Source organism: Aotus nancymaae, unplaced genomic scaffold, assembly GCF_030222135.1.
Source record: "Aotus nancymaae isolate 86718 unplaced genomic scaffold, 86718_ANA_hifiasm-v0.15.2.pri h1tg000006l, whole genome shotgun sequence".
NCBI classification, from domain to species: Eukaryota; Metazoa; Chordata; class Mammalia; order Primates; family Aotidae; genus Aotus; species Aotus nancymaae.
The window spans coordinates 91352687-91367512 of NW_026988417.1; the positions used below are offsets into that span (position 1 = coordinate 91352687).

General features: G+C 42.8%; 1 protein-coding gene across 4 annotated transcripts in view; it reads right to left on the minus strand.

Moving 5' to 3' along the window:
* TSPAN5 (tetraspanin 5) overlaps nt 1-13633 on the minus strand; it is a 187003-nt gene extending 173370 nt beyond the window's left edge. For 2 of the 4 annotated variants that reach the window (XM_012474813.3, XM_012474812.2), the window contains exon 1: nt 13169-13292. In XM_012474813.3, coding sequence (XP_012330236.1) covers nt 13169-13249 — 81 coding nt within the window. In that variant the 5' untranslated portion in view covers nt 13250-13292. Of the gene's footprint in view, nt 1-13168 lie in introns of all 4 variants that reach the window. The other 2 variants (XM_012474811.3, XM_012474814.3) reach the window with 2 other exon arrangements.
* Between the last annotated feature and the right edge of the window lie 1193 nt (nt 13634-14826).

Below are 14826 nucleotides of genomic sequence, written 5' to 3' on the forward strand. Positions count from 1 at the left end.
ACCTACAGTAACTTGGAAGAGGAGAGGAGGACGCCCCTGAGATACAGTTCCTAAGTATTTAAGGTTGACTTCCTGGTAGCCTGAGATACAATTTCCCAAAGCATTTTCCTTCTCATACCTAAGATATAACTACTCACTGACCCTAGGGTTAGCAACTTTTCAGAAATGGAGGATGCCCCTCTTCTCTCCCACACCCCTAACAGAAAACAGAACATGGAGTGTGCAAACATTTAAACACATTCCCCAAACATTTTACCTCTAGGGATCCATCCATCTCACTAATAGATTTCAGCTTATAAATACATACCTTGCTGCAAATTACTTAAACACAAGTGTTCCCCAAAGTGAGATTCCCTAGTGACCTGTGGTACCAGAAGAGACAGTTTTAGAATGCAGCATTAAATATCCTTCCCTAAGAAAGTCACTGCTTTTCAACTATCTTTTAATCCTCTGGTCCAGTTAAGAAAAAAGTCTCCATTTGATGCCAGAATGTCGAACACTCGGTACACTTGTTAACCTCTATTATAACAAAAGAAAAGAGGCCTCTGACTCAGGCTTACCAGGAGGTACCAATAACTACCTGCTAGTAGAAGTTAATAAGTCATATTTGTCATCATATGCATTTGAATCGTGATACTTTTTACGCTCCTGTTTAAATATATGTATTTAAGATTTAAAATCAGAGTCAATTTAAAAGAAAAGATTGTTTCAGATGGACTAGATCCTTGTGATTCAAAGTGAGATCAGTGAGTCAGAGGCATCAGCCAGAGGCATCAGCATCAGCATTTGTTAAAGATACTGCATCTTTGGCCCCTTTACTCCTACTGAACCAGAATCCGCATTTTAACAAGATATCCCAAGCATCTTGTATGCATATTAAAATCTAAGAAACTATAGGATGACACAAGAGTTTGCCCAAAACCATGCAGGTAGCTTACAAATGGCTGAAGCTTGGGACTCATTGCTTTATATCATCAGGTGGCGACCTAAGTCCTGATATTCGCTGAAATCAGCTAGTGGAGGTCAGGACGACCAAGGGAAGTAATATGGTTGGTGTTTACATAACAGGGAGTCACAACCCACCTGAGGACTGTGAGATTGATTAATGAATCTACACCAGCGGTTTTAGGGGTGTTTGCAGTAAGCTAGAAATAACTTTAAACATGCTTCTGTAAATCTTGTTGTGCTACATACATCATTCTTTTTTACTAATAAAAACTATAGTAAAAGTTCTACTTAAACTTCTCCCTTTATCCCCTACCTCCCCTTGAAGGGCTGGGGTTTTCAGCATGCCTTCTGCATGGGAATGAGTGACAAGGCTCCTTGTACCTACTAATTCATCATGCCCTGACCTTCCTCTCAGAGCTGAGCCCAGTTATGGAAGATGAAACTTGGAAATGTGACAGCCTGTGCCTTCTGTGTCAGGCGACAGTACAGGTGGCAAAAAAAAGCACAAGCTCTCGTTGGATCCCATTTATGCCCTAGAGGAGAAGCCAGTGAGTCTCTCATTCCCCAAGATGATTAGTCAATGATCCAGGTAGTTCAATCCAAAACCCTAGCTCTGCATCAACTGGAAGGACATACAAGGGGAAAACCCAAGTTATCTGGATCACAGACTCAAGTTTCACCTTCATAACCTGAAGAATTTATCTGAAATACACAGAGTAAAACAATAACCAAAATATGCAGGATTTATGATACCATGAAGAACTAAAGACACGTAGTTACAGCCATCTAGATAGTTCCAGAATGCCCAGATTTAACAGATGTTGATAAAGTGTTTGCATCCTCCCCACCCCACCCAGGTATTGGGCCTAACACCACAGATATCCATCAGAAACTCAACTTCCCAGTACAGAATACTAATAGGAGACACTTTGGTTTTACAAAAAAAAAAAAAAAAAAAAATAGAGAATCTAACTGGGTAAAGAAAAAAGGGAAAATTAACAACAAACAATAGATGCGAATTCATGGTCTGGTATCCATGATAAGAACTGCGTGCCACTCATTACAATGAAAAGAACACTGCGAACATTTGTTAGATCTTTTTTTCCTTTTAGTTATTTTGAGAATGCACTTATGTAGGCAGAATATTACAGAGAACAAAAAACATATGTTACAATGTAAGAATAGTTTAATGATTCTGAAAGAAGGGAAAACAACCAAAAGAAATTACGGATGTTGAGGAAAACAGTATAATAATTGCTAATACCTATTGACTATTCCAAGCAGTTTATACATATTAACTCTTCGAGTCTTCATGACTCTGAGATAGACATTATCTTAATAATACTATCAATAATATTAATACTACTAAACGTACCATTTTGCATATGAAGGGGAGACTTAACTGAAAAGTGGGCAAGAAATGTCTAAGGTCACAAGCCTGGGAATGTAGCTGGGTAAAAATCCAGACACACTCAAAGTCTAAACTCTTTAACAGCAGACTTTCTGCGCCTCCCACCACCAGGGTACCAGAATGCCCAAGTGAGGATGAATCTCTCAATACTCTCTCATACTGAACCACACAAAGAATTCTTCTAAGAGGTCAGTGACCTGTGGTGTCTCCAATTAAAGGGTTGGGCCATATTGATACAACTATACCTTAAAACAGAACTAACTTCTGGCATTAAATCCATCATCAGTGATTAGACTACTTACTTGGCAGAATTAAATTTTAAGGCTGCTTGGGGGGAAACATCAACAGTTGGAGGAAATTTTTGTTGGAAGCACAACATTATGCTTTGAGAAATGCTTAAGTATTCATCTTTTATTAGGACTACTTAATTGAGTACAACGCATTAAAATAGCTGGCCTGAATATTTATTAGAGCACCAGCTGTTCCCTCCAGATTTTTAGAAATTCGAGCCTTAGTGCCAAGAGTAATTTAGAAAAATTTTCCAACAAGTAAAAAGAGCCCTATGCCTTGTAATACTTATCAAAATAGTAAATAGTAGTTGGAAGTGGTATAGAACATCACTTTTCCCTTTCAGTGAGGAGGGCCAAAATGTTTTGCCATTTGTAAATGTTTTGCCATCCACAAAAACACCATTTTGTAATTGGGCTTAGTGATTATATTACTTAAAAATTATACCTTGGGATTCATAATTAACAATCCTTTATGTACATATAGATAATATCACAGTGCTAACCATAGAGTTTATACACCATTCTGGTTTGGTTTTGTTTGGTTGGCTTTTCTGTTTTGCTTTTTTTTTTTTTTTTAATAAAAGGAGTGGTGTTAGACCCAGTAAAACATCTCAGAGAAATAATACAGGTTTTTATTCAAAATTTTATTTTTCAAAAGATTTCTACTTTAGGAACCCAGCCATAATCAAAGATCTAAATTTCTTTTAAAGGGGGTAGAGGAAACAAAGAACGTTAAGAAATAACAGGAAAACATTATGCATAATCCAGATATTCCACACTGAAGCTTTCTTTTTTCTTTTTTTGGCCCCCACCCCGCCCACCCCACACTGAAGCTTTCTAAAGAACACTGGCAAATAGTGTTCCAGACTGCATTTGCTTTACCATCCATTGTCCTTGCAGCAGTGCCGCAAGTTTGGATACGGGAAAAGAAATGTCCCTTCCACAGCATCAATGAACCTGTCATGCAGACCTTGATGCAGAAAGCAACACCCCTCCTGCAAACTGAGCACAGTCAGGGCTGGAGGCCAACGAGAAAGCCCCAGAAAATGGAGGCTGAAAGGAACAGCAACAGTGGACGGGGAGGCTGATTTTTTTTTTAAGGAGAGGGTGGTCTGCTGTTGTTAAGCGCCTATAGTTAGATATACTCAACTGCATTGATACGCGTAAAGTAGTCCAGGACAAGTAGAGCAAGGGAACAAAAAGTCTAGCTCTTCACCGTGCCTATCGAATGAATGACTAGCTTCTAGTGCTATATGATGCTAATTGTTAGCATACTAATTGCAGCACTAGAGTTCTCTCTTTGAAGAGATTTTTCTCATTTTGTTTTTAGGGCTTTCAGGTTTAAAAATAAACTGGCATTTTTGGATTAATAAAAAAATTCCACGAGGGATGAAATAGGCCACATTTTTTTCTTGTAAGCAAAGAACAGTAGCTTTGTGTGCTGGTGAAATCAGTCATCCTTTGGTCACTGCGCTACACCACCCACGCCCAGCTCTCCCACACATCCAGGAAAACAAGCCTCCAGGAGGCAACGCAAAGGAGAGGCCACACCTTCCCAAGAAAAACAAGCAAGAGTTTCTCAAACTCGGTTGGGCATCACAAAGACTTGCAGGAAGTTTTGATTTTTTTCTTAACAGAAATTCCAGGGCCCCATCCTGGATGGACCTATTGAACCAGATCTCCCAATGGAAAGACTGAAATTTTTACTAATCAGGCTGCTACACTACATGCATAAAGGGGTGAAATCCCTACTAATCCCAACTAATCCTACAGAAGTCACCCCTAGTTAGTAAGAAGGACTTCCCATCCATGAAGAGATTCCAAGAGATAAAAACCCACACGAGGAGTAATTTTTTTTTAATGTACTTTGGCCATCAAGATTCAAAAACATTTAAAGGCTAGAATACTGGTTCTTTTCTTTCTTAAGTGGTGGGACCCCTTTTTTCAAGCAAAAATCTTTCTTAGTATCCCAAAATATCAAACTAATAGCCGAGCTTTTCTGAGGGAAAGAGAGACACTGCTCAGCCCACCCACATAACACCTCAAGGAAGCCTAGAATTGCTGGTGGCAGGTTTGAAATCCACTGGGCCAGAATAAGACATTCAAATGGGAGAAATAAACAGAACTAAATCTAAATTCAAACAATTAACTGGAGGGTTAGGGCTTCTGATTAGCACATAGCTTAGGGGGATGGTTTAATAGAGTTCACTTGGAAAAGTGAAGGTTTTATTTCACTAAAAAGTCAATTCAAGCCAACAGTGCTCCTTGGCTGCCGGGAAACGCAAGTGCGGTTCAGCCTGGTTTAATAACTAGTATTTGTATTTAGAGATTTACCATTTATGAAGCACTTTGATATGCATGATCTCACATAATACTGGATAACAACTTTGCAGAAAATTATTTTCCAGTCTTTTTAGATGAGCAACTGAGGAACTAATCTGTGAAAGTAACTTATTCAAAGTCAATTCCAGATAGTAGCAGAGGCTTCTGCCACCGGGCACAGCACAGCCTAGGGACTGAAGGGAGAGTTCAAGCATAACAGCCTACTGCTCTCCGATGGTTAGAAAGGCCTGTGAACAACGTGTTCCCTGCTGGTTGCTGCATTAACAGAGGTGCGTCCAAATGGGACCCCAGGCAGAGCCCCATGACCAGGGCAAAGAACAATCTGGAAACAGTGTATGTAGACTTAACACTCTAAAACTGAACCCTGCCATGCTCTTAACACCTCAAAAGTTACTCCACACCTCTGTACTCCAATTTCTTGTCACAAAGATATAACATGTTTGGAAGACTCTTTTAGATGTTTACAAGAAAAACATCATTAGTGTAAACACATGAAGGAACCAGGAGCTTTTAAAGGTGGAAAAGAGAAGGTTTAGGAATGACATAATGGCTATTTTTAAATCATGAAGGACCATGGGGAAGGAAGACGAGTCTTATTTTATATACTTCAAGAATAGCCTAGGCTCTTCTTTTCCTTCCTGAAAATTCAAAGCCATTAGGTAGGTCTAAGCCAGCAGGCCTCTGTTTACAAAAAGATAAGAGCAGGGATACTACAGAAGCCCAGAGCAGGATATCACAGGGAGAAAGGTATCCATATGTCAGAGCACCAACAGTTGAGGAGGGCAGCCCAGTGAGGAAAGGTGGCAGCAGCCGCAGAAGACTGGTTACATATGGGGAGATTTACCAAATAAGCAAACTGTTAAAAATAAAGGGAACCAGGAATCTCACTGTCAAGGAAGCAATTATAAAATATGGAGAGGAAAAAATAAACCCTGTGGTATCAGACAGGAATTTGAGGCATGATTGTAAACTCATGGTTTAAAAGTATATAGTAGATACAGAAATACAGATGTACATGTATGTATATACACACACAGAGCAGCAATACCCTAATAGCAATGAGCACACCAAGCAACCAGATCTTGGCTTCTAAATTCCATTCTCCATTCAAAAGCTCCTTGGAGAAATGACTGATACAAAAGTTGACACAGGTAAATCACAAAATGAATTTGGAACGTCTTACTCTGCCGGAGAGCAAGATGGTGCTCAAAGACTGATGAGAGATAAAAGAGCACAGGAGCCAAGCCAACGTGAAAACACTGCACTGGCCAAACCGAGGGCCATTTTAAATAAAGTAAGCGAAGGGAGTAATATTAAAACACACTGAAAAAAAGAAGACCGTAAGTTCTTACTGATATCAATAATAGATTGAAAATTTGATGAAGGAATAGGCTATTTACATAGTTTCAATGTAATTTGCCATAAAATATTTATAAATTACAAATGGGCAAAGAGTATACGGTAAGAAGCCTGGCAGACAACATCCTAATCAAGTAACCCTCATCAGTCCTGGGACAAACAGAAATCAATGCCACCCTGATAGGGTACAATGAGAACGCAGCACAATTTCTGTACTATGCCTACCAAAGATGCATAGCCTCAGTCTAAGCTTGTGGAAATGGCAGACAAACACAGACTGAGGGACAGTCTACAAAATAACTGGCTTATAATTGTCAAAAGTATCAAGAACATGATAATCCCTACTGAAAGAGACGAAAAAGATGTAACTAAATACAAAGTGTGGTTCTGACCTGGATTCTTTTGCTTTAAAACATTATTGGAGGCAACTGGGAAACTTGGACAAAGTCTAAGGATTAAATAGTGTTAATGTATCATTGGTAATTTCCTGGCTTTGATGGTTGTACTGTGGTGATCTAGGAGAATATTCCAGTTTACAGAAAATACATACTAACCTGTTTGTGTGATAGCCATCACGCTGGCAACTTTTTCTCCAACAGGATAAAGACAAGTTCTCTATAACACACGCAATTTTTCTATACGTTTGATGTTTCCAAATAAAAATTTGAAATGAACAGTAAATTAGGAGGATGGAAATTATGCAGAGGCAGATTACACCTAGTTTGAAAACAGATGAAACTCTACAATTAAAGTGGTCCAGAAACAGATCCGTGCTTAGAAGGGTCGGCAGGATACAGTGGAGAACGCCTCACTGACTAGGAAGTTAGAGGAGATGATTCCTACATACTTTCTGATGATTTTGTAATTCCTTCCTTCAACATACTTTTTTTTTTTTGAGACAGGGTGTTGTTCTGTTACTCTGAAGTGCAGCTGAAGCCTCAACCTCCCAGGCTCAAGTGATCCCCCTACCTCAGCCTTCCAAGTGGCTGGGACTATAGGCATGCATCACCACACCCAGCTAATTCCCAATTTTTTTCTGTAGAGAAAGGGTCTCACTATGTTACCCAGGCTGGTCTCAAACTCCTGGACGCAAGCCATCCTCCAGCCTCAGCCTCCTGAAGTCTTGGGATTTAATAGGTGTGAGCCACCATGCTTGGCCAAAACATTTATTAAAACATCTACTGTGTTTCCGACAATGTGGAAGACACTGGGCTTATGAAAGTGAGACAGCCCCCACACTTGAAGCCCTTATAATCCAGTGGAGTAGGATGATTTGGAAGTTAGAAATTTTAAGACAGTCATCAGTGTTACACATAGAAAGAAACATGTGATTAAAGAATGCTGTCTATAATACTCCAATTTTCATTTATGAACTTTCAATAGGCTCCAATTATTCCATCATATTCTTGAAGAACATTTTCATCCTAACATTTTTGTGCTTGTGGGTGGTGTTAATCGTGGCATATGCAAAAAGTTTATCACTTTTCAATTATGAACAGATGTAAATGACTTACTTGATGTTTTATTTTAGAATAACAAGCATCTTCTAAAATAAGTCTCTACCCAAAAAGCTGGGGCTATCATAGAGTGTTAAGAGACTTAACACTCTAGAGCTGAACCTTGAGATGTTCTTCAACACCTCGAAAGTTACTCCATCTCTCTGTACTCCAATTTCTTCATCTGTTACAAAGACATAATATGCTTGGAAGACAATTTGAGGTCCTACAGGAAAAATATCATGAGTGTAAAGCTCTGTTAAAAATGCAGATTGCTTTCACCTTTTGCCAGAGACTACCTATTACTGTGGACATTAAAACAAAGTGACCCATCTAAATGAGTAAAATATTTTGGCAATTTTATGGTGAGTGAAACACTACTTGGTTTTCCAACTTCTCCCCACTTGGCTTCATTTCAGTCTGTGGAGTACATTACCAAGTGAGAATGCTTCTGCACCTGCATACTGCCCCACGGAGGGAGTGGCCAGACTAAGCAAGTCTCTATTCAATTACTTTCCCCACTTTATACCTTTCTTACACTCTTCCCATATGACACTTTCATAACCATATTTAGCTTTCTTCCTACCATCTCCCTGTAATTCAAAAGGCAATTTAGATTCCCATATGGTTGCCATCGAAGCTAACAGATGTCTAGCAAATTAAAACAAAAATTATGACTTATAAACTGCTGATGTATCATCATTCCAGAACATCTTGCAATTTATAGTGAATCATAAGATAAGGCTTCCAACTTGATGCCCCCCCTCCCCGAAAGGTTTCCTAAGTCTCCCTCCTCTCTGAATTTAAGCCCTGTGGAAGCAAATTAGAGGCAAGATTCTGCCATCAACCCCAGATAAGCCTCCACTTAAAGACACAATGTATCTGAAAGCACATCAAAAGAGAAATTTGGCCTCAAGTATCTGAGGCTTTTCTAATTTTTTGTAGCAAAGAGAACAGAAAAATGACTTGGTTCTCCCAAATCATTCACGACCTCCATGGAGTTTTTTCCTAACAAGTCACTATAAAATCTATTGAATCCATTTGCCGCATCTTCCTGGCAGATCTTAAGAGTATTGTACTACCTAGTAGTAATGATGCCAAAGTACTAGAGTAAGGCATTCTAGAAGTTCTAGATCCCGGTACGGAACCAGTATAAAATATGGAGACAATAACAATAATGATATTCACCATTTGTCAAATATTGAGCTATTATGCTGAGTAAAACATTATCTCACTGAATCTTTGAAACTACAACACGATTAGATAATGTTATCTTTCCTTTATAAATAAGAAATTAAGGCTCAGTGCCTTAATACAGCAGACTATATTTTTTGAAGATGACCACAACCTACGTGACCTTCTGCAACGTGACCCTGACACTTCTCCATAAAAAGATGGCATCTAATTCTTCACCTTTTGAAACTGAGCAGGCTGCATCAGTGCTTTTACCCAATGAAATAGATAAAAGTGGCACTGTTAGTTCTAAGTGTAGCCTTAACTGGCTGAAAGCTTCTTTAAATCTTAGAGACAGGGAGAGGCCGCTGTAGGTGCTTCTTCTGTAGATGCTCCAGTGACTCTGGCTAAGATCCCAGCAAGCATCAGCTGCCAGTCATATGAGTATACCATCTTGGGCATCCCGCTCCAAAAAGCCTTCAGATAACTCCAATTCCAACCACATCTCACTGCAACTGTATGAGACCCTAAGTGAGAAGTGTCCAGATGAGCCTGGCCAAATCACAGAACTATGAGCTATAATAATAAATACTGTGTTTTAAACAACTAAGTTTGGAGGTTGTTATGTAGCAATAAATAACCAGAATATTGAGATCAACTTACTTGCCTAGAAACAGTTACATATCCAGAATCCAAAAGGGCAAAACATCTGTTAATGATGGGTGATGGGATGTGGGGGTTCAGTACCCAAAAGAAATGACTTAAAAACAAAACCCTCTTTCTCCTCCCTCCCCCAACTCCAAAGCAGTCTTAGGGTTTTCTGAGAAATGTCCTAGTACGGTGACACCCTCAATAAAATCAACTCCCTTCTGTCTTGAGTTGTTCCAATATGTAACAGAGAAAACAAGTTTGTCCCCCACCACCCTGTGATAACTAATGAGAAAGGAATCTGTACAAGATGTTGACTTTGTTACTCACAACATCATTACAACTGTTATATAAAAGGATTCAAATTTTATACATGAAGCTGTAATTCTAATAATAAAAATATATTTAATGACTCACAGGACTACATTTGAGATTTACAGTGGTGAGAAAAAAGCATGTAGACTATACCAGGAACTGAACAAGCCAAGAAGAAATTAGTGAAAGTTTTTTTTTTAAATAAAAGGGTCTTTGAGGAAGAAATGAAAGTAATAAAACTGGTCTTCAGACAAGTCTCCCTAACAGAAAATGTCTATAATTTATCAAGTGTCCTAGTATATACTACTTCTGTTATATGTTAGTGGCCAAACTCTTCTATTTTTCTTCTCCAGCCTATTGGAACTCAAGAAACTCATTCTGTATAAGAACTAGAAAGAACCTTATAACTAATCCAACTCCTTCAATTTAACCGCTGAGAAACTGAGGCCCAGGCAGTTAACTAAGAAAGAGCCAAACTCCCGATTAGGAAAAAAAACCAAACTTTCAGTGCTGGTGCCACCATATGTTCAATTTTATTTTACCAGAACTATACTTGTAAATGTCACCAGTGTATGTCAAATTTAGTCTAGCAGTTCAGGGTAAAAATGAACAATTGGGAAACCATGCTGTTGGCAATCTCTTCTTCATAATTGTATGGGAGTAGCACTGAGTCGGCTGTTTTTGGCAATCACAGACAGGTTGGTGACTCTGTAGAGGGCAGAGGTGTGCAACTTTTCAGAAGCAAGCTGCCAAGCTACTGACCCCTGCTTTTCAGTCACTAACATCTTAGTCTGAACTGCTTTAATCAAAACCATATGGTTGCCTTCCTGCTGATCACCACTAGAGACCATTCTACTATAAAGCAGGATATTTAAATATGGGGTAATTTTGGAGCAGAGAGCAGGATAGGAAAGGTATGAGGGGGTATCTGAGAGGAAGGCTTTGGGCATACAAAGGAGAGGAAGGGAAGAGAGGAGGCAGGGTAAGTGAAGGGCCCTCATAACAAGGCACTCACTTAATTCTGCCTGGGGCAGGTGGTTTAGCCCCACAGCCTAGGTCTTCTCTCAGGCTTCCCATACTCACCCACCCACCTATGAAGACCTTCAAAATCAGAAAAGATGCCGCTGTATTCTGGAACTCTCCATGCAAGCACGCTGCAATTCTCTGAAGCTCTCTACAATTCCAGGGGTTTTGCTGCAACCTAATCCACAGAACAGGCTAAATTTGTCTCTGTGCACTCTACAAAATTACAGCAAACTGTCAGGGAAGCAGGCTCAAATCCTTTTATTTCCTTACCATCCCCTGCTAGGAAACGGCAGAGAAAGTCCCCAGGTGATTTTTGTCGCTAGGTAGCTAAAATGTGCAACTTTTAGAAATGTTCAAGTAGAAATAAGAGGCCTGAACTCACTACCCCAAAAAGAACCAGTCCCAGTTCCGTAGTCTCTGCCTCTCCCAGTCACAAAGTTTCAAGTTGCAATCAAATCAGAATATCTTGTTCAAAAACGTGACTACCCACCACTTTTAAACATTTTCACAAATGGAGAAGGGGCAAAGAAAGAAAATAATTTCTTCTTCTTGTATTTGTAGCAGTGTTTGATTGCAGGGAGGTGGGGGACTGCTCCCGGGAATCATGCACAACACTGGTTAAAAAAAAAAAAAAAACTGCCTGTGGAATGATAGGATATGACATCCATTCATGTGTCCCCTCATTATTTTTATTAGTCCTGAAGACAGATGACATGCTGACACAGAAAGTGGTCTCCAGTCCCTTCCATTTCCCCTCACAAAACATACATGAGCAATGCAAGGTACTCTTATGGAAAACAGAAAATAAAACAACCTGGCAAGAGTGTGGTACAAAAAAAAAAAAAAAAAAAAAAAAAAAAAAACATGAAGAGCTGTATTGACAACTATTCTCACAGATGTATATATGTACAGCAAACGGCCAAAATTAAAGGAGAATCCAAATAAATACATTCCGTGTTCAGACTGCTATGGATAATTATTGATCCCGCAGTTGGATCAGTGTTTACCTCATACTGAACAGCAACTTAGAGAACCCCTCACCCAGACAGCCACCATCTTTACTTTCCATGGAAAAGGAGGTGCCCAGTGAGGAAGAGGATGAGATGGGATGAGAAGGAGAAGAAAAATAACATGGTCTTCGAACCAACGTTTTCCCCTGGTCCTGGAGAACTCTTTGTCTGGCTGAACACGTTTGCCAGATCAAGGAAAAGAAGCAAAACAAACAAACAAACAAGAGTAGGTGTCCCAGCCTAATTACAATTGGTGCCCAACACATTGCAGTCCCAAGCAGAGCATAATTTGAATCTTGTGTTCAAGCATTTGCTCTCTCGGTTCCCCAATAAAACATGCCTCGCACACCTTCTCCTTTGCATTTCTCCAAAGGTTTCCCCAAAACGGCCCGCTCTGTGTCACTCCTTTAAAAAGGAGGACGTGGGGCACGAACACATTGAAACATATGTGGACGGTGACTTGTTATTATCCTGACAATGACATATACATATAAATAAACCCCTCTACCCCGCGCGCCCACTGGCCAGTCCATTATGCAAAAGGAGCGCTTTCCAGCTGAAGAGGAAGAGCGTGCAGGAAACGTTATTTACGTGCACATTACAGAACCATATACCACGGCATCTGCATCCTACACAAAGCCCGAGATGGTGCAAGAAGATACACGCTGAGCATGGCACAGACCAGCCGCGGCAACACGGAGCCGAGCCCTCGTCCAATCAGATCGTGGTTAGAAGGTGGACCTTAGGGTCGGCTGTGCCCGATTAGCCTTCCCTATTATGACACCACGCTCTGCCCAACATCCATATCCCACCGGGAGCAAATCCAATTCGTGCGGCTGCTCATTTCTCAAACTGCCGAGTCCTTTCTTTTATCTGCATCCCTGCTATTCGTTCCTTAAAAAGCCACCCGAAGGCCTCGGTGCCCCCTTTCTACCTCGGTTTCTCTTTCCACCTCTTCCCATTCCTCGAAAGGATTAAATGTTTATCTCTCCAACGCGCCAGCTGGAAAGGCGGAAGGCGAATGCCTCTACGCTGCTCCGGCAAGCGCCTGCGGGGCTGCGAAAAGTAAAGGCAACGAGCAACGTGGGGGAAATCGTCGCGAAATCGATCGGCCACAATAGTTGGAATCCAAGGAGCGCTCCAACTTACCCAGAATATGACATTGAAGCCAAATATGAAGTATTTGATGCAACAACTGACTTCAGGACCCTTGTAGTGCTTCCCGGACATCCTCTGGGTTCATGAAGACACTTGCCCCGGCAGCCCGAGTTTGGCGCTCCGAAGCACCGTTGCTCGGAGCAGCCCGGCGGGGAGCAGGAGCTCAGGGACGCCGCACGGGGCTGCGGCGCGGGCGGCCCGGGCTCAGCCGCGCGGGGACCGACCGGCGGAGAGCGACTCCCGCACCTCCAGCCTCTCCTGCGCCGAGGCCGCCGGAGCCTGGGTGGCCGCGAGCAAGCGGGGAACCCTTGCGCTGCAAGCCCGCGCCTCGACGAAGCTGGCCCCTAACACAAAGCGAGCGCCCGCGTCCGTGTGCCAGGCGGTGGGTCCGTCGGTTCGTCCCCGGGCTTCGGGCAAAGGCGGCCGCGGCAGATGCTGGCGGAGACGCCGCTCGCTGACTCGCTCGCCCGCCCGCTCGCGCGCGCCCTCCCACCCCTTGCTCCGCCCGCCGCTCGCTCCGCCCGCCCGCCCGGCCTGCTGCTCCTCCGCCCGCGCCGCCCGCGGCTCCGCCCGCCTCCCAAGCCTTGGCAAGGCGCGCGCGCGCACGGGGTCGGGCGCTCCCGGGCCGCGGTGGCACCACGTAGCCGCCTCCTTCCACCGCTCGCTTTATCCCCGCCCCTTCTCGGGTCAACCCCGAGCGCGCCGACCCCGAGCGCCGCCGACCCCGAGCGCCGCCGCGGGGTAGGTAGGGAGTGGGAGAGTGGAGGACCGCAGGCGAGAGGGAGAAGGAAGAGCACCTGGGGCACAGCCTGGCAGAGTCAACAGGACTGATGAGCGGCGGCTGCTCTGGAGGGACGCAGTCGAGAGGGCTGGGTGAGTGAGGACCTGCGAGCCACCCCTAACACCCCTTCCGGGATGGCCGCACTCGCGCCCCCTCTTCCACAACTGGCTTCTGTGGCTAGAGTAGATGCGGTGTCACTGGACAGGGGAGGAAAGTAGTCGTGGACTTCGCCGAATGGAAAAGTGGGTAGTTGGGGAAGAGGGAGAAAAGAGCCACAGGAAATGAGAGGAATGGATGAAGGGATGGGACGATGCAAAGGAAAGCTTCCTGAATCCCCATGTGACTCTAACCCAATCTCCCCACCTGCTGGAGAAATGAGTTTCATCCTAGAAATGGGAACGAGGAAAAAGAGACGGCCCAAAGGAGTCCTGGCCCGGGATACGATCCTCGCCCGAGGGTCTATGGCAACCACACAAACCTGGACAGCGCACGCTCCACCCTCCCCCGCAGAATAGTGCCTAAGAAACCTGCCTTCAGGCCTCCTAACTCTAGGAAGGAATCCAGAATGGATTCCAGGGAGGTCTTCTGGGGAATTGGAATTGGGTTTTTGGATCACGAACCATTATGCTTTTGAACTCTGGGGAAGAAGAGAAAGCGTGGCTGGATGTTGCTTTAGAACCCTACCTGAGCAGGTATTGCTTACCCGCCCTCCTCCTGGAGCACTTTCATAAGTGCTGGCAAAGCAGGTACCAGTATTTCATAGAAGAAGGAAGAACCGCCCAGGACTGTGCGTAAATGCCTATGGAAATATTTTTAGGGATTCCAAAGGCTAGAAGGAGGTGAGATCAAAAAACTTTTCCAGCACCAC